The sequence below is a fragment of the Poromitra crassiceps genome (assembly GCF_964638095.1).
Source record: "Poromitra crassiceps genome assembly, chromosome: 8".
In the NCBI taxonomy this organism is placed as follows: Eukaryota; Metazoa; Chordata; class Actinopteri; order Beryciformes; family Melamphaidae; genus Poromitra; species Poromitra crassiceps.
The window spans coordinates 35,270,662-35,291,680 of NC_139629.1; the positions used below are offsets into that span (position 1 = coordinate 35,270,662).

Here is a 21,019-nt window from a genome sequence, read left to right on the forward strand (position 1 = left end):
GGGCCGTTGAGCGCCAATGTGTGGCTGCCACGCTTCTGAACCACCGGTACGAATGGTGTGAACGAATAATGATTCTGTGTAAGCGCTTTGAGCCTTGGAAAGGCGCTATATAAATCCAATCATTATTATTATTATTATTATTATTATTATTATTTGCACGGGAGATATAATGGAAAAATGTATCTAATTCTTTTTGCATTTTTGGGCAGCCAACTTACTCTTCATTTAATGTATCTTCATGTCTCTCCCTGCAAAGCGGAGTGGAGCGCTGCTAGAAAAATCTGGCGACACACGCGCCTACGGCTGCGGACGCCTCGCCCACATCGCGAGAAAGAAGTGAAGAGATCAATAACAACAATGTCGAGCGGTGATCATCAACTGTAAACTAATGGCCTCACTTATGGAAGCCTCAGGATATACGTTCAGGCTCCGTCAGCAGGTCTGTGTGAGAGAGCTATCACATGACCACTAATGGGCCCTCCACATCAGACTAGAACAAGGCCACATGAGTGTATCTATGAGTATTTTCTTGTACTGTACACGTGGCTACTAGCATCGATTTAAAAAGCGGGAATAGCTCGCAGGCGTCAGTGTTCTAAGGTGCGTAAGACAATAACGCAATGTCCTGGGCTGGAATCCGGCCTGGGACCTTTTTGGTATCATCCCACTCCCAATATTTCCCATCCCTCTCTACTTTGAAGCATCCAATAAAAAAGGCAAAAATGTCCAAAATATAATCTTTAAAAAAATAACAACAATAATACATACAATTAAAATTAAAATGGGGGGAAGCAGGACTAGCCTCTTCCCTATTTTTGGGCGAGCCCGTTTGGCGTCCTAGTTTGGAATTTAAAAACTTTGATTACTGTTGGGCTCATTGATTCACGAGCAACTTTAGCTTACTTACGCTACATGTAAGTGCTGTAATTAGGGCTCTAGACTAGAGTGAACTTCTTTGCTGGGGGACACAGTGCTGATCTGTCTCCCAAACTCTGTGGCTCCACAGAAGATCCTGTTTAACCAGCTCCTAGCTCAACATACACAGCAGAGTAGCAAGATGCATGCATAGCCTTTAGCTCATATAAAATATTATGTATTGCCCTTTCTGGATGATCTTGTGACTGTACCAACTACCACACATGAGAAGCCTCTCCCGGTGGCTCACCTGGTGCAGCACGTACCATAAAGGCTTAGTCCTTTGCGCGGGCCGACCCGGGTTCGAATCCGACCCGGACGAAGATGGTAGCTAGCTCTATCCTAGATTAGCGGCCTTTACTGATAGGTCGTATGGCAGGGTGACAGGCTGTAGGAGTCATGGACACATGGCTGAGTGAGGAGGACTTGTGTTACTGAGGAAAAGATAAAGCACACAAGCGTCCCAGAGGGAGGACTGGAAATGGACAAGATGGACAGGCCCTCGAGGATAAAGCAACGTGCTCCCCATGACTTGTGCTGGCACTTCAAATGTAACCCCCAAGTTAAATTGCTCACGGGGAAAAAAAACGGAAGCAGCTTCCCGTCGCAGAGTCGATTAAGACCTCCTGTGGCTCCTGGTCTGGCAGCCGTGTCCACAGGGAACGTGGATCTGAGCAGCCAGCGCCTTTCTGCAATCCATTCTCTATAGAGCATACAGGAGCTGAGCCTTGGATGAAGATTTACTACTCCCCCCATAAAAAACATGTTAACTGATAGCTCTGCACACACATCCTTGGGAAGCCTGACTGGTGTTGCCTTTACTGTGTGCAACTACAGAGGCTTCGCCATTGAGTCATGATTACATCATCAATGGGAGTGAGAGGCATGGAGGATGACTCACAGTCTATCCATGGTAATACACAGACAGACTGTCTGTGTCTGTAATGTGGTATTATTGGATCAAATTTGACACGTTTGCTACAACCATGAATTTGATGGCACCCACCACCAGGCTGTAAAGCAGTCTGTTTGGGGAGTTTTGTTTTAACAGTACCAACTATAAAAGAACAACAAAATAAAATATCATTTCTTAAACATCATCTACAACATTAAAAAAAAAAAAAAAAAAACATTTGGAGTGCCAGCTACGACACAGACTCAAATCTCTCAACCATGATTTGATTGTGAGCATAGAAGACTCAGACGGCAATTTTATTTGATGGCTTTTAGTGAGCATCAATATCTAGTTATTATAAGTCTTCCTCTGGGTAAAAAAGCCTTCAAAACTGCACAGCACTAGTTCAGTATGCACGGGGCTGGAAACAGATACATTATTGATTGTGACCTCAGGTTTAACACATGGTAGCTAGCTACTGAATCAAAATGGCACAGGGTGTACCAAAAAAAGCCATTACACTTGAGGCGACACCTGATGATCTAGGCTACAGTAAAACAAGTTTGCAAGGTCGTGCTTCCAGACACTGAGTGACGGAATATGTTATTCTATGCCATGTTGTGTTCTTCTGCTTATTTTGCTTAATATTGCATTTACTACTGTTTATTTTATGCTATGTGTGTTCTGTGAGCGAGCTACTGTAACTTGTCCCAATTTCCCCCCGGGGATCATTAAAGTCTTTCTGATTCTGATATATTCCAAGTGCCACCTTAACGGATAAGAGCAAAGTAGAAATGTAAAAACACTGTAAAGTCAAATTATTTCATCTTCTCTGTCGTTCAAGACAATTGGTTGCCCCCAAAGAGTACTCTGGTATGGTTGGGTAAAAATCATGCAATGATCACAGTAGCTACTGTTGAAAAAAATCTGTAGCAGGAAATATTAGCTTTGTAGACTCTACAAAAGTTATATTTTCTGCTACAGATTAATTTTCTCAACAGGCTGCATGATTTACCCAACCAGACCAGAGTACTGTAGAGGGTCAGGCAGCTAACGTTATTTCTTCCTCAATGTGCTGAAATTACTGTCACATGTATGCTATGCTTCCCGCTAAATAGTTTAGGTTACTTGGTTGATCTAATCTGAAACAACACGGAAAGGTCCATTTGCTAACATTTTTGGGATAACGTTAGCCAGCTATTCTAGGTTACCCACCGCGTCAGGTTGAAGAAACATGACTTGAGATGTGACTTGAAATTGTCTGTGGGTTCTTTAGAGCACACATATATTTCCGTATCCCCTGCATTAGATATTTATTCCGTTTATATTAACGTTATGTTACAAGGCTTGATTCATGTCAGTATACCTTTAACGTTACTAGGCAAGCGAGAGCAATGAGAGTTCGTTGGCAGGGTGTGTAGCTAGCGGATCATGTAACCTAGCTAGCTGACGTTAGCTACCGCTGCAATGAATGGTAGCCGAACTAGCCGGGTACCGATCTATCCATCTGATCGGCTCTTGACGCGTTTTAGCTAACATCACCAGTCAGTAAACGCGTATTAACGTGCGTAGCTACTCATCTCGTTTAGCAAATATGTGATTTTACGTTGACCAACGATACCGTTTGATAGCCTAACGTTTACGCAAAATTGATGGGTGGTGTTAGCGAGCTAACAATGAGACGCTGCTAACGGGTAGCGTTCGTGCTTGGTTACCACCACCACCAGTCTCACCAGCCACCTTGCTGGCTACCAGCTTCGCTAGCGTGCTAACAATCGTTAACGAATCCCCCTTTCTTCATCCACGTTAGCTAACCTAACTAAGTTATATCGTTCACGTTAGCTCCCGTTAGCAATGGTAGCGTGCTGCTGGCAGCGTCTGACAGCGGCAATCAATTCAAAACACCAAAGCTCAGTTAGAAAAATTACTTAAAACCTTACTGTCTCGGGAGTGACTCAAAAATCCGTATCTTCTGTTCATTCATGAAATGCTGTTGAGCGGGGCAGCCAGACTACGAGTACGATATCCTGACTCCTGTCCTGCCTTGACACACACACACAGCGTCCCGTGGAAGAAAGGATTTGGAGAACACGCCCTGACCATTCGGATTGGAATCCGGTTACGGCTGTCTAAAAACGATTGGTCATCGAGTTAATCGAAGACGAAAATGATTGGCTTAAATCTAGGTATATCCTTGTTTGCGAATGTGCGTCATAATCATACATAATGTGCGTTTCATTTGTATTATCTCTGACGCCGCGGGAACGGACTCTGGGGGGCGGGGCGGGGGGGGGGGGGGGGGGGGTATATACATCAAGAACCTCCTTGGATACATCATCCAGTGTGAGTGAGGCTGAGCTCTAGGAGTGAACAACACCCATCAAATTCACAATAATTTCTTCGCCTCTTTTTCTTTAAATGAAAGAAAGTTGCACATTAGATATTAAATGTAGTAGTAAAATTGGGGCTATTTGCCAGTAAACGAAGTATTGACCAATATAGCAAATAGTTCATGTTGTCCATTTCATCAAAGAGAACATGTCCAAGATATTAAACAGTTAGATTAAGATGCCAATGTACAGCAAATTATGTCAGTTACTTCAGGATTATAATTGTCTGAGGCATCATAAGTGCATTGTATAGGCACTGTTCCTTATGAGTCACTTCAGAAATGTTAATGATTTGTCATGCATTTTGACTTCATAAATCTGGTATGACTGAGGTTGTTAGTCATGCTGGTAAATGGACTGCATTTAGTTCTTTACAATATGCCTACATTCACACACTGATGGCAGCAAGCTACATTACCATGCAGGGTGCTGCCTGGCACAACAATGGGGAGCAATTTGGGATTCAGTATCTTGCCCAAGGATACTTCAACATACGGAAAGGAGGAGCTGGAGATCAAACCACCGACCTCTTTATGACAGGGATTTATGAGATCACTGATGATGCCACACATCACTGATACATACAGACACACACAACTTTATTATGTAAATTTTTATTTATTTATTTATTTATGTCATCACTGATGACATCTATCACCAATGACATCACAATTGCTCGAGTGACATCACTGATGGTATCGTCACCGATAACATCACAATTGCAGTATCATCAATGATTTATTTCAGTCACTCATGATGACATCATAATTGCTTGAGTGACATCTCACTGAACCCGATGACATCACAATTGCTCGAGTGACGCATTGTCATGGATTCATCAGTGACCTGGCCAGGTCACGATGAGACAAGGGCTTCCACAAGTGATTTCTTCACTTTTGGAGGATGAAGAATAAAAAGAAATGCCGGATCAGATGTATTTTTGATCAAAGTCCATCTAACTGAGTGATGTCCCAGCTCTGCTTGCGGTGTTCCTTAGCAGCCTTTACAAGAAGCTCCTGTGAAAATCTGTTGAGCCCATCACCAGAGATGCTACAGCATCAGCACAGACGTGCTGGTTGGCAGTTGGCAGCACATCCGATGTGGCCTGTGTTGTCAGCTCTACTAAAAATAGTATTACTACTACTCTAGCAGTACTGCTATTTCTACCACTGTGAGTAGAATTATTGGTGCTCCACACCAGAGCAAGCATCAAGGAGTAGTTAGAGTTCAAACAGCATGGTGAACAGTCCTCCCACACACAGTCACAGTTTGTGACTTTAGCTTCACATGTGGGCACACACGGGACTGATGACATCACTCACTCAAGATCCTCGTCCCCTTCCTCGTCCCCTTCCTCCTCCTCGGCAGTGGCGTCTTGGTACTGCTGGTACTCCGACACCAGGTCGTTCATGTTGCTCTCGGCCTCGGTGAACTCCATCTCGTCCATGCCCTCGCCCGTGTACCAGTGGAGGAAGGCCTTGCGGCGGAACATGGCGGTGAACTGCTCGGAGATGCGCTTGAACAGCTCCTGGATGGCCGTGCTGTTGCCGATGAAGGTGGCGGCCATCTTGAGGCCGCGCGGCGGTATGTCACAGACGGCCGTCTTGACGTTGTTGGGGATCCACTCCACGAAGTAGCTGCTGTTCTTGTTCTGGATGTTCAGCATCTGCTCGTCCACCTCCTTCATGGACATGCGGCCGCGGAAGATGGCGGCGACGGTGAGGTAGCGGCCGTGGCGCGGGTCGCACGCCGCCATCATGTTCTTGGCGTCGAACATCTGCTGCGTGAGTTCGGGGACCGTCAGCGCTCTGTACTGTTGGCTGCCCCGGCTTGTCAGCGGGGCGAAGCCTGGCATGAAAAAGTGCAGCCGGGGGAAGGGCACCATGTTGACTGCCAGCTTCCTCAGATCTGCATTGAGCTGGCCGGGGAAGCGCAGGCAGGTGGTCACCCCGCTCATGGTGGACGACACAAGGTGGTTCAGGTCCCCGTAGGTGGGCGTGGTGAGTTTGAGCGTGCGGAAGCAAATGTCATACAGGGCCTCGTTATCAATGCAGTAGGTCTCGTCTGTGTTCTCGACCAGCTGGTGGACGGACAGCGTGGCGTTGTAGGGCTCCACCACTGTGTCCGACACCTTGGGGGAAGGCACCACACTGAACGTGTTCATGATACGGTCCGGATACTCCTCTCGGATCTTGCCGATGAGCAGGGTGCCCATGCCGGAGCCAGTGCCTCCGCCCAGGGAGTGGGTGAGCTGGAAACCCTGGAGGCAGTCACAGCTCTCCGACTCCTTCCTCACCACATCCAGGACCGAGTCCACTAGCTCGGCTCCCTCGGTGTAGTGGCCCTTAGCCCAGTTGTTACCTGCCCCACTCTGACCAAAGACAAAGTTGTCCGGTCTGAAGATCTGGCCAAAGGGACCAGACCTCACAGAGTCCATGGTGCCCGGTTCCAAGTCCACCAGCACAGCACGAGGAACATACTTGCCGCCTGTTGCCTCGTTGTAGTACACGTTGATTCTCTCCAGCTGCAGGTCGCTGTCACCGTGGTACGTTCCAGTGGGATCGATGCCATGTTCATCACTGATCACCTCCCAAAACTTGGCTCCAATCTGGTTGCCACACTGGCCAGCTTGCATATGCACAATCTCTCTCATCTTGGGTCGAAGAATGAATAATACCCTCAGACTGAGCACCAGTCCTACTTATAGGCTCTGCAGGGAAGGATTTATGACATCACTGATGGTGTCACAATGTCTATGATATCATTGGTGATGTCATTAATCATTATTTACTGATGATGTTACTGTTTAATCACTGACGTCGCAATGTCTATGCATATGTGACATCATCAGTGATTTATGACATCACTAATGATGTCACAATGGCTCTGCATAAGTGAACGTCTATGACATCATCAGTGTCTGTCACAAATCACTTACGCACAGAGCCATTGTGACAAAATCAGTGATTTGATGACATCACTTTTGACATCACTAACTGATGACATCATCACCAATGACATCGCAATAGCTCGAGTCACCCGAGAATAGCTGTGCTCCGCATACTACATACATTATTCTGTACCATGTTTTGAGGTTGGTAACAATTGAATAAGTGACCGTTTGTAGCGCGGCGCAAGCAATCACTGGACAGGATTCCAAAACCTGTTTGGTGCGAGCAGTGTCCCAGACCCAGAGAGCAATCTGCAGCGTGCAGCGTATCAAGCATAAGAACTCTCATGGGTCTGGCTTTGAGACTTACTATAGTGACCTGGCCACCAGGCCGAGCATCTAGAACTGTATGTGACCTCATTGGCGACCTGTCCACTTTCTTTCTTTCCTATATGACAAAGCGACCTGGCCACCTTCCTTCGGCGACCTGGCCGCTTTCTTTCTGGACAGACATACTATACTGTCCAATCAGAACTCTAAATGTGGCGACAGCTAGATGGAGTCAAACCTCTTATATTCGATTGTCTTCAGTTGCTACAATTCCATGAAAAAATGCTGTGGTTTCCTGAGTGGTCAGTAGGGAGGTGAAGCCCATTAGCCAGGGGCAATACTCTGCTGTTTTTCAAACCAAACAGTTCAGATATATTTAGAAACAAAAACGTAAAAAAATGCGGGTTTAAAGGGGATGGGAAATTCGATGTTGTTTTTTTAAGATTCGGTTCTATGGTCTCTCCCGATTCTAAATATAGCTGAACTGTTTGGTTTGACCAGGTAAAACTATTTTTATAAGCATTTTACAAAATGTCTATTGGAAAATAAATTGCGGAAGAAAATCTCCGGTACAGTGCTGAAGCAGGAAGTGACGTTCACTTTGCCTCTCTATGGCGCGCCTTGCAACTCCGGACGGGCAAACATACTGACACGCCGCCAATTATAGCACTGGGATGTGGAAGGTATCAGTTAAATTGCATAATTTTCCTCCCTCTCCTTTAGCACTTGTGAGAGCGGCACTCACGGGTGTTGGAGCTGTAGATGCAGCGTGCAGTGGTGGTCGGTGGCGAGTCCGAGTCCGCGGACGTCGTGTCTTCGTCTTGGGAGCAGCCTGCCTGGATGGCCCGCAGGTAGCTGTGGCTGCGCGACCGGAAGCAGGTGGGCGCGGGCAGATCCAGAGCCTCCATTGCCTGCGTTTCGCCCTCACAGTACGCCAGCAAACGCCCACAGCCCTGCCCGCATACCTGCAAGCACAGTGTTGCAGGTTGACACACTGAGGGCGGACACCCAGAAGCATGTTTCCACTACTAGCTCTAGCACCTGTGAGTGGATATTAAGCTCAATTTGACGTGACAATGGATGTTGGAGAGAGGACTGGAGTCAGGGAGACGGTGTAATGGCTGTTTTATCAGAGTGGTGTAAAAATGGTGTAAAATCTGCCAGAAATGTGAATAAAAAAAAACAATGATTCCAACAATAATGCTGTTGGCTTGTAGGGTTAGTATAAAATATTGTAGGTAGCATGATATCAGTTACTCAAACATACCTCTAACTCAATATTTCATTGTTGCACAGCTTTGTGTTCCCAGTGTAAAATAGGAACCAGCGCTGACACTGTTGTACCCCATCTGGCATGTTTGATCAGTGGTAAGCTAATAGTGACTGCCTGCATGCATAGCTGAATGATAAGAGTGATGGTGTCGGAGGACTGCAAAATCCTGCAGAAAGACAGTCTGGAGAACTTGACCTCTTCTTACAGATGACGGATGAAAAGCGAGAGAAAAAAGTAGTGGGTTTATTTTCTAGGTTTGAGCATGTTAGTAGGAAATGTTAATTAATTCTGCAGGGACCTTTTCCCAAGTGTTGTTGTGAAGACTGACTGTATTGTGTGTGTTGACACGGGCTCTCTACTTATCCAAGCTAAGAAGATTGCATCTGACTCATATCTTATATTTATCAAATCTTGATCACAAAGCATATGCACTCACACTGCCAAGTCCTGATCCACCTCCCCGCTCAGTTAGAAATGAGCACTTCAGCTACAATTGCCATCTTGTTGTAACCATAATAATCCACCAGATATCAACAAATACTTTCCTCTAATTGAATTTATTCTCATCTTGAACTAAATCGAATCTGTCAAACATGATTAGGTTAAAGTAAAAGCTTCCTGGTCAAGAGGCTGATTGCCTCTCTGTGTACTACACACAGTACGGTGCTATTTCATGCTTGCAACCGATGATTGTGAGTGTGATGCTGCTACGTCCCACTCCAAACCTGCTCATCTAGATATACACCTATCTCCCCCACAGGTTTATAGGCCTACTGAGGTTATACTGTGCCAATTCTGCAAAATACTCTCATGCATTCTTTTCGTTCCTATTCCCCTCTCTGCTGGCTTATTCATATAGCAACTCTGCAGTCTCTGCAGCCCTTTCATGCATTGAAATGTTCAAAATGACACAATGGTGCCATTTCTCTTCTTTCTTCAGTGAATTCGTCAAGTTCACTTTTCTCTATTGGGGGATTTGAGTTGATTCAAAAAGCATATTTGCTCATCTCAAATTGCACGATGTTAATTAGGTTTTCTGTACCAAATCCTGTGATTTGAGATTTGAAATGTCAGTATGGTGCACAATTTTACACAGATTTAAATGTATTATATGTTGTGAAGAAATTGGTTGATCCGGACTCTAGAACAAATGGTATTAGTATCTTCACTAAACACAGAAAGATGAATTTAACAGACAGACGGGATGAAATAATCACAAGTCATAACGTGACACGCTACAGTGTATCAATGAATAAGAACAGGTTGGATGAGATAGCAGACGTACCTGAGTGCCCATACCTCTGCCCAATGTACCAAAGCCCTGGTTGAAATCATTGTTCCAGTGGCACGGAGCGGGTTCCCCTGGGCTCACCAGGCAGTCTAAGTTATCAAGGCTCCGGTTAGTGGACAACTCTTTCAGGGACGGTAGGGAGCTGTTGAAGTGAATGAAATTGGGATAAGTGGGGGGCAATTTCTTTGCTTCACTTGATGATATCCAGTGGATGCTTTGAGTCACACTCCAAAAAACGTCCCCTGGGTATTTATTTCAATGTTAAATACCATAGAGATGAGTGGATAGTGACTAGGGTTGTTACTAGGGTTTAAAGTAGCAGCGCAGAGGAAACGAGTTATGAGTAATATAAAATGCTGAAATAGTCACATACATTGGCTTTCTTATTGGTTTAGAGAGCCAAAGTGAAACGTCTGTACCAGAGATTTTCATCCGCCATTTATTTTCCCATAATAGACATTTCATAAAATGCCTATAAAAAATAGTTTTACTTGGTCACGGTTCGGATATATTTAGAAACAGGAGAGACCACATAATATTTAACTCGGACCAAAATGTAAAAAAAAACTGCGGATTAAACTTTTTTTTTGGTACAGTGCTGAAGCAGGAAGTGACGTTCACTTTGCCTCTCTATTGGAATGTTGATACATGTCCTCTGTTCTGGATTGCCCAATAGGCACCTGCTTTTAGTGGAGATGTATATGCAATAAGCGAGGGGTGCAGTGGAGCAGTTGCCATGGAAAATTAGTACATTATGGAATTAAGAGGTGTGAGGGCGCGGCTGACATCAAGGTTTGAAGTAAACACACCACTCAGGGTACCCGCAGGGTGGAGCCTAATGGATGGAACAGGGGCAGAGCAGAGGGGGCAAAGCACTGGGGGGAGGTTAGAGAAAAAAGGTGGCGGGTACTAGTGGTGACTGGTGGTAGGGCGGGTGGTGCAGGCGGGTGGAGGTCCACACTGCCTGCCTCTGGATGACACTGACCTCAGATGCTGCATAGAGCATGCACTTTGCAGTGGAGACCACAGAAAATCCTCCCGCATGAGAGCGTAGCAACAAGGCCTGTCCCGTGTGGATGTAGGGGTAAAACACATGGCAAAACATATTTCACCTCCTTTTTATTTTGGAGCAAATAGATGATTTATGTCATTTACTAAATACTTCCCTCTCATCAAGCTACGTCTATGGCTTCATGAATACCATCCGTTGGTTTGTTTAGACTAGCTGAGTGCTGTTGCCAAACCAGATAGTTCTACATGACGAGATACTGCCACCTAGTGACTACCTTTGGGGACATGGTATTTACACTGAGAGTGAATCTCTGTTCCAACATTTTGGTGAATCATTTTGTCAACAAATATCCTTTCTGTGCCCCAGTTTAGAGTATATCTTCCAGTATAATAAGCTAATTCTGTACGATGTGGGCACTCACTTGCGCTGGGTTGGTGGTGCCTGCTGCTCACTCAGGGAGTGCTGCGTGGCCCTCAGGTAGCTTTGGCGACGGGCAGCAGATTTGGGGGAGGGTTTGGGGCTGCCCTCAGAGTCCTCGCTGTCCTCTGGGTCTCCCATGGCTTTTACATAGCTGCCGCTGCGCATCCTTCGACAGGGGATCTCGGTTCCCCCGGGCCGGCCACGACCCAAAGTTCCTGCCCAGTCCCCCAGGGGAACCTACATTGTAAAAAGCATTACAGTACATGCTCTTGTACGACTGTTAAACCATGTAAGCAGATGGGTTTTTTTTTGCTGTAGAGACCTCTGTATGCATTTCATTATGATGTATGATTTACATAAACCTTCATAAAATTATACCGGACGTATGCAGTGATGGTACTGAAGAAAATGAATAATGCATTTGGGATACATTTCATGATTTGTGAAGAGAATCAATACCAATGTGACTAAGTAAACTACAAGGATAAAGGGTTCGGTGCCTAGAGGCTTATATGATGAGCAGAGTGACGCAGTGTTTCCCCTACCATTCTACAGGCCTGGCGGGCCCGGCAGGCCAACGACGCCCCCACCAGGCCAGATTATTTAATTTTTTTCCTGCTCTCCCCAAAATTCCAATAAACCTTTATGGCATATTATTATTACAATACAACGAACAATACTGGTGTTGACAGTGTTGACAGTAATAGAAGATGCCAAATCATTCAAAACAATAAGCATTTTGCTTTTAGGAGCATCGTGCCAGCGTTCCAAAACGTGTCGACGTTTGTCGTTGCCTGGGAAACGCACATCCGATAATACAACTGTTCGCATCGCATCCCATAATAGTATGATGATACTTGGGATGCCATTGCGAACATAGATGCGAACAGGGTTAGCTCAAAGTTTAGCGTCGCCAGCGAGGGCCCCCACCGTTGCGTTCGGGGGTTATGTTTCGAAATCCCTCCAGGCCACATTCAGTGCTCAGGAAAGATAAACAAATCCAATCAACCGGAATTGTAGGAGCTAAACTCTGATGCTGATGAAGATGAACGTACACGGTGGTCCTCCTACCTGGAGGTATTGCTGTGCCAGGTCCTGGTGGCAGGGCTTTGATTTCAGCAGAGTCCTGTTGACTGTAGCCGAGCTCTTCTGCAACACCTGCCTGGCCTGGCTGAGGGTGAGGCTCGACCAGGAGCCCCTCTTCACCAACGTGGCCTCTTTGCTCGCCCTGCTCTTGTCCTCCTCCTCCTGTGCTGCCACCTGGATCGCCGGGCACGCCAGGAACTTGAGGTCGCCGCTGCTTTTGGAGGTCTTGAGCGTATGTGCAGAGATGGTGTGGTAGCCCTGTGGGATGTGTCGGGGAGGAGCCTGGCTGTCTGACACCGCCCTGCCCAGAGTCATCATGGTCAGCGGGTTGCGGTACCCTACGGCGATAGTGCCGGCTTTGGCCGTGTCAGTGTCCAGGGTGTCGTCTGAGCTCCAGAGGCCTAGTGCGTTGGGTCTGGGTCTCTGTTTTGGCCCTTCGGTCTTAGCCCTGTCTTTACTCTTGCTCCTGAGCGTCAGTCTGGCCCCGTCCTCAGGGGCCCCCGTGGCGGTGCCGCTCATTCCTCCGGCAGAGCGCCCGTTGAGGTTGCCTTTGTTTGCGGAGCTTTCCAGCGACTGCGACTTGGCAAAGAGCTTCTGTACCGAGTGCATCAGGTGGCGTATGCGTCCGGGACTCTCGCTGCGTTGCTTGGACATGCGACCCCTATGGAACTGCAGTGTGCTGAAGCCGTCTCGCTGCAGGGGCATGTGCCTCTCCAGGTGATCCAAAAGGTTGGAAGGTAACCGGTTCATCTTGGCCGCCGCCGCAGAGGAGATGGTGGCCGATCCGCTGGTGATCATCGGCGCACCGCTAAGACCCAGGCCCAGGCCCATGGACATGGAGGAGGACAGTGTGCCTGCCCTGCCGCCCTGCCCGGCTACACCCCCCACGGCGGGGAGGATGCAGGTCTGGGAGCAGTCCACCTGGTCGTTCTGGGAGCTGTAGTGGAGGCGAGGGAAGGTGCTGCTGCTGGACATCTGGCTGAAAGGCAGGAGGCAGTCAGGGGTCAAGGGGGTGGGGCTGGTGGGAGCGAAGTGGTGAAGATGGGGGTCCAGAGTGCCGTAGTGGTTCATGGTGGAGCTCATTAGGAAGGCACTGTGAGGGTCAGACGACATGGCGCAGAGAGGCTTCTGGGGGCATCCCGCCGGCTCACAGGAGTCAGACAGGTGACGGCCGCGGTTGGCTCCTAACCCTTTCATGGTGGCTGAGGTGCTGCTGCTGCTGGCCTTTACAACATGTCTCCACTCAGCGAGGGTCTACAGGCCTGAAGGGCTCATCCTGCAATGCAGAGGGACACACAGAAGTGATCAATCAAACATGAAATTTACGTTTTGGGCAGATCTCTGTGTGGTGCTGCTATTTACGACATGCATGCTGACAGTTGTGGGGAAATGAATGGATGTAAAACGAGCATAGTGTTGCCATTGTGTCATGAGTGGTTTGCAGCAAAAAAATTATCATGATCTGAAGAAATGGGTTAGAATCTGTTATGAAAACTGAAGATTTACATAATATAGAAATACTGAAAAAGTCCCACATCTGTTCTAATTTAATTCACAAATAAAGCAGAAAAGAGTTGGCAGCTACAGTATTCCCGTGACCTTTAATATAATTATGATTTTATTGTTGGCCTCCTCTAGAGTAGCTTTACATGATTCATAGTTCAAAAAACGAATTGTTTATCTTGTACTGGCTCTCACGCGCCCCCTTCAGGTCACCTCCTGTCTGAAACACTCTGTTTTAGTCTTTTTAGTCTTGGAAATGAAGAAATGCATAATAGGGGCCCTTTAGGACCGGACACTGAGGGCCTATTGCTGTCACATGTGAGTTATTTTCCTGGATTAATGCTTTTTATATCGTCGTTTAGCCACCAATCCCCCCAGGAATGTTTTATAAAGGTGTGCCGCTGTTTGTCCCTTCACACAGAGATGCTAGTTAACCATGTGTAACCGTGAAACAGCCACCAGCATACAAAATAATGCCCCAGAGAGGGAGCTCTACAAGTCCACTTACGCTAATGAACACATTCCAACCCGTTAGGAACCGTCTTTGTTCGCTTGGATCTCTAGTAGAGTCATTTAGCTACAAAAGACAGAAGAAGACACATGTTCGAGAAACTATTGACACAGCCAGTAATGTGGAGGGCACAGGCAGTGCCCTCTGCAGCAATAAGTAAGTTCCCTCACAAGTGGCTCAACACTACAACAAGCCACCAGGTGGAGCACCAGGATCCGGGGAGCACAATGAAAAGGGGTTGGGGGAAAAAAGCATATTAGTGCACTCCTAACTAACATTTCCAAATAGGTATTTCTAATGCTCATCTGGAGGAATAGAGAAGTTCAGATGAACCATCTGTGTATGCATAGGAATCGCATAATACAAATTAAAAATTAACAAAAAAAGGCCTGATTTTACAAAGCTTATAGTAGAGCAATGGATCTATAACTTTTATCTGAGAAATAAAGGTTTAGTGATTGTTGACAATTCTGCCAAGTTTTTCAAAAGGGGGGGGGGGGGGGGGGGCATTTGAGATCATCTTGCCCCGGAGGACACAGGATATCTTTTGATTCATCCCTCCGCCACTAAACACAATGGAGCCCGGAGGGTGGAAGACAAAGAGACCAATTCACATATTTATTCTTATTGAATAGGACCGTTTACTGCATGAACTTCAACCATGGCTAGAAACCAGAGAGCCAGAGAGCAAATCCGCAGCATCATTGTGATGAACAGCCCGGAGCGACTCCAGTGACAACCAATAGGAGACTGAGTTTGTGACTCACACATGCAAATGAGCTTTATATTAAAGAAGTGCTGTTTGTTCCAAAGCAGGAAATGAACCCTGAGTCCCACAAATCATTCTGGGCGCTTTGCCATCTTTTCCCATCCATCCACATACTAGCGGACAAACTCTGCTTTCATTTTGTACTGACTATGGGAAACAATGCATCCTCCCCGATATTCACTAAAAACCCGAGAGATTCTAGGGCAAAGGGAAATATTTCAAAGTTGTTATCTCAATGGCATTCCTTTTCAATGTACCATATCAGATACAAGCAGAGGTAAATGCTGGATTCTGTCTGGTACAATGTTCCTGACCTCACTCCCCTTTACCTTATCTGTTCTTTCTAGACTGTGATGATGGAGCATGAGGAGTATCGGGTTAGAAGGAGCTCCTGGTTCTGGATAGGATACTGTGAAATAGCCTCGCTGAGAGGTGACAGGGGGTCTACATCTCGAATGTATGGTGGTTGTTTTCTCCCAGGAAAAGAGACATCTCATATGGCCTCTCTGCCAACAATACACCCTTTTTTCCCGGGGGCCATTTTGTGTCAAAAAGGCAGGGTAAACACAGGTGCGAGTGAAACCCTCATTAGTGTCTTGCTTGCACCTGTGTTTACACAATGGCCCCCGTGAAAAGGGTCTATACGCCTTGCCGTTTACACAGCAACCGTGACAATAAATCTTGACATATCTCTCTGTTCATTGTCTATATACCTCCATCACAAAGGCAAACACACACACACGCACGCACGCACGCACACACACACACACACACACACACACACACACACACACACACACACACACACACACACACACACACACACACCATGCAGAGTAGGGTTGTTGTCACAATACTAGAATTTCTAACTTTGATACCGATAGTACCCAGGAAAATAATGATACTCGATACCATTTCCAAGGTGGGGGGGGGGGGGGGGGGGGGTTTGACGACAGCACATCAAGAGGCATAAAACTAAACAAAGACAGATGGATGGACAGACGCATGTTTCTCCATCATCTAGATGATACAACTCCTGATTTTAAAAACGTGGCACTTACACAACAGATTAGCTCTGCTCTAGTCATCAGCCTATCAGAACACAGCAGATCACACCTGCTCCGGTCATCAGCCTATCACAACACAGCAGATTAGCCCTGCTCTGGTCATCAACAAAATATGTTTACCTTGTTGAAGCAACAGATACCCACCAATGATAGGGAGGGGAAAATCTGTAGTATGTTGGATTTTTCATTAAGAGAAAGCGCTGCTGGTATCGATACTGTTGTTGAAAATGAATATTGTATCCGTTTAAAAAGAAAATGTATCCATACTATCGATACCTGTTGCAAATGAGTATTGGATCCATTTCAAATCTTTAGTATCGATACTTATTGATGGTATCGATACTTTTGATCACCTTAATGCAGAGGGAATGAGGGAAGGAGGAAAAGGAGTTCCCCATATCACAAACCCACTCTTATGGCTCACTATGAATGAACAGACAGCTGTATCAAGGTTATGAAGGGTAAACTCATAATTCACACAGCACAAATCCATACTGCGTTCAATTCACTCCAACAGATGCTGCCTGGATCACTGTGGAATGACTCAGTGATCAGTCAATAGCAAAGAGTCCTCTGACTCCTCTCCCACAGCAAGCGTGAAATCCTGCCGCGGAGCTGGATTGTGGAATGTTAACTACTTGATTCCCCTGTGCTGGTTTGCCTCCTGTTCCTGTACATCTACAGCATCTGACCTCCCGTCCTCTCTCTACTGTGTGAGGGCAGCCACTTATCTGAGTCAGTGTTCTGGGACACCGGCAGTGTATCAGCACAGCCTGCTGTAACTCATCTGCCTGCCCCGGCACGTGCTCGCGTCCTGTAGGCGGCAGCACTGACACACAGACCGACACACCAACACACACTGACACACACACCGACACACTGACACACACTGACTGACATGCAAGAAAACCAGTGGTAAAATGTAATCGTTACATTACTTAAGAATGTTTTTGTGAGTATTGGTACTTTACTTGAGTATCTATATTTCTGTCAACTTTCACTTTTACTCTATTTCCCAAATAATAGTATATATATATATATATATATATATATATATATATATATATATATATATATATATATATATATATATATATTACCCACTAGAATGTTGTTTGCCAACCGTTATAAAACTCAAGAAGAAGGATGCCAAGTCTCTGTCTCTGTGTGTGTGTGTGTGTGTGTGTGTGTGTGTGTGTGTGTGTGTGTGTGTGTGTGTGTGTGTGTGTGTGTGTGTGTGTGTGTGTGTGTGTGTGTGTGTGTGTGTGTGTGTGTGTGCGTGTGAGCAGAAATTGTGTTCGGCCACAGCTATGCCATTGTGTGTGCGATCGTGCTGAATCTTTCAAGGAAGTGTAAAGAGCACCCCCTGCAGGTGACCTAACCAGATTTTTGAATTAGGTCATTAGGGCCCACTAAATGGGCAACAATGGCTAATTAGTGGCCAAAATGAGTGAACAAAAGTTCAGCACCATGGAGAGCTCCATTCGTTATCTACTGATGGAGCTCACCTGAGTGGGTGGACCACAATTGAGTGTAGTTGGAATCAGCCAGGCCCAGGGTAGGCCCAGGGTAGGCCCAGGGTAGGCCCAGGGTAGTGGACTATGAAAACCCTCTGGAGAGAGAGAGAGAGAGAGAGAGAGAGAGAGAGAGGAGAGGCTGCAGACCAACTCTGTGGAACGAGGCCTGACTCAATGGCCAGTGACTGTGTGCTCCAACGGGTCTCAGAACCAGAACTATAATAAGAATGCAAACTTTGCATCCCTCTGCTTTTGATCCGTACGGTAATCAGATCCTTTAAGACTTCTACCAAAGTCCTTTTCTGGTCATATATCTGTACTTTTACTCAAGTGTGGCTTTCAGGTAACGTTACATCCACCACTGAGAAGAAGTAACCCCCCACTGACCCAGGCACCCACCCACCCACCCACTGCCAACCAACCAAGCACCATCAAGCGTCAAGCTCCATAGTGCTAAGATGAGAAAGAAACACTGTTCACAGTCCATGTGTTTCTGCCACGGGTTCTGTCTGTATGCTTATGACCAGCAGGCCTCTGCATAACGATGAGGTGGATATGCTCCTGGGGTTTGGTCTCCTGTAAGGAGATACCTGTCACCGCTTCACACACACGCCGTAGGGGAGCTAGAGCTTCTGGCCTTTATCTTCCAGCCAGAGAGAATCTTGCACATTGACCAAGTGACAGGAATACTAAGTCTCTTTCACGAGCAAGTAGGGGGGGTGTGCCGTGTAACAATACAAACGTATATCTGTAGTCTGCTACAAGGATATATGGTAAACTAAAACTGAGACTAAAACGAGGAAAGGTGTTGAAAAAACATTGTCGTAAATTGATTTTTTTTTAACTAGACTGTGAAAATAATAAAATAAATAAGTAAAAGAAATATAGGACATTTCACTGGTATTTCTACTTTTTTGCTGTAACCGAAGAATCAGCCCAAAGCTGCAAATTCCGCAAAATGCATCACGAAAAGCATAACTATAAGTGACTAACGGCTTGTGCACACATAAGCGTTTCCCCCCCCCGCCGCGTGTAGACGCCTGGTGTCGCTGCTGCCCATTCATTTTGTATCGGATACGTCGCCAGGTATCCCAGCGACGGAGAGGAGGGGCCAATTTGAAATCGACCAATTGAAGACGCAAAGGCAGCAAGACACCCAATCAAGCTGCAGCACCAAGCGACCAGCCAGGCGACAGCAGGCATCTGGGTGCACAAGTCGTTAGTCAGTGCTAATAGTGGTAGCAGTGCAAACAGGTAGCGTGGAAAGACTCAGATGAACGTTGTTTGCGTATAGGCTGGCCCAGGGTCATTCGGAGGGGAAAATCCCACAAGCGTTTTGGTCGATCGGTGCGAAGGTGAAACAGGAGAACAAACCACAATCTCCATAAAACAGGATGGGAAAATGAGATTGGACATGTGTGGCATGTTGTGGTTGAGCGCCCACGCATACACGGCCCAGGCATTACAACATGCGAGCGGTCAAGGTCCTGCTGTGTAAATGAGTGGGGTAGTCAAGGCTACACTCTGGTATCCAAACAGGGCCACTGCGGATGATAAAGTAGATCCACCTACAGTGTAATTACAATTAACTTCAAATGGATGGTGGTAAGCTTACAGTGTACCCAACACCTCCTGGCCACAGTCAATTAATATTCACAAACGCAACTGCTGGTACTGTTAACCCATTCCGACCACCGCGAGGTTCACCACACTTTCTGTCCACATGATTTATTATTATACGTTTATAATTCTATGTGGGATCAGGAGCCAAAGACAAGCGGTTTGTTCACCGTGTTTGGTGTTTGGGCGTTGGCTCATTCAGAGGTTATAGAGTAAATTGAAAGGGCAAAATGAAAGGACTGCTGATTTAGCAGGACACAGTTGGTGAAAATATTACTAAATATAACTGTGTGACCCATTATAATATCATCTAAAAAGGCACCTTAAATCACAAGGACAGTGCAAGATTCATATCCCCTCATATAGAACGGTTTGAAGTTTTGCGTACCTCTCTGTCACAATGATTTTTTTAATGTTGTGAAATTGACATTTTAATCCGAGCGGGCGCTCTGATTGTATTCCCACCACAATTTTCAGGAGGATCACAAAGATGAGGCCTTATAAAATGTATAATATCTATTCATCTTTTGATGAAGGGAGAGAAGTTGTGCAATAATGGCTGTGATGAAAGGATGGGTTCTTAACATTCCTATATTTGGCGTAGTGGAGGCAAAGGGAAACATATACAGATTTTAAAAGGGTAAACAACTGTCCTGATGATGTGTCCCGGTGATGTGGACTGGTGATGTGTCCTGACGATGTGTCCTGGTGATGTGGACTGCTTGTCACTCAGATTGGTAGGGCAGGGAGCCAACCCAGCAGTCTGAGTGACATATACAACAGGCAGGTGGTAAACAAATGCCATCCTCTCTGACTGTACCCATCCATTACAATACATTCTGTGGAAAAGGTGCTATATATGCACACAATTGTTGTTTTTGGCAGTAGCGAGACTGAACTGTTGGTCAGAGTGTTGCACCTTTTCCACAGAATATTATATAGAGCACCATATATTGAATTTAAAGAGAAGAAAAGCGTATGCAAGTGTTGCAGCATCTGCACAGTTAATTATCCCAGAGTCAGTGTGGAATCTCTGTTTTGCTCCAGTGCCTCCCTAAAGCGCCTGAGTATGCTTCACACAGAGTTCATTAAGTGAAAGTAAGATAAAGGAGAGGGTGGCAAATAGTCAGAAATTAGCTTTTTTTTTTTTTTTTTTGCTGGTCTCTTTAATGATGCTTCAAATCTCTAGGAGCACATAAGGTGGTGGGTTTATTTTGCCACCCCCTGTAGTGCTAAAATATGTATATAGTGCAGGAAGCTAACAGTGTGCTAAATGTCAGTGCCAATTTAACTCCTCTGGGTTAGAGGAAAATTAATTTGCCTTCAGCATTCTTCTCCAATGTGGATACTATCGTTCAGGGGACCCTTTACGTCTCAGGGAGATAGAAATGGAGCACAGGTATGAAATAATTCAGAGACATACTGTAGATCTAACTCACAGCAAGTGCCTAAGTGACTACATTTACAATTGTTTTCTCAAGCAGGAATGCTGTGAAATAAAATGTTGATAAAATAAGAATAAGAAATACA

At 45.9% G+C, this 21,019-nt stretch overlaps 1 protein-coding gene and 1 pseudogene across 2 annotated transcripts in view; both read right to left on the bottom strand.

The window, feature by feature from the left end:
* Positions 1–21,019, bottom strand: part of LOC310781474 (disks large-associated protein 4-like) — a 101,194-nt gene that overhangs the window by 15,257 nt on the left and 64,918 nt on the right. Inside the window, exons 2-6 of the mRNA XM_083642113.1 lie at positions 12,488–13,778; positions 11,418–11,653; positions 10,970–11,047; positions 9,979–10,126; positions 8,166–8,385 (exon numbers count right to left, since the gene is read on the bottom strand). Coding sequence (XP_083498239.1) covers positions 8,166–8,385; positions 9,979–10,126; positions 10,970–11,047; positions 11,418–11,653; positions 12,488–13,699 — 1,894 coding nt within the window. The 5' untranslated portion in view covers positions 13,700–13,778. The remainder of the gene's footprint in view (positions 1–8,165; positions 8,386–9,978; positions 10,127–10,969; positions 11,048–11,417; positions 11,654–12,487; positions 13,779–21,019) is intronic.
* LOC310781578 (tubulin beta chain pseudogene) lies at positions 5,519–6,853 on the bottom strand (annotated as a pseudogene). Its single transcript has one exon. The product of its transcript is annotated as a tubulin beta chain pseudogene (transcript).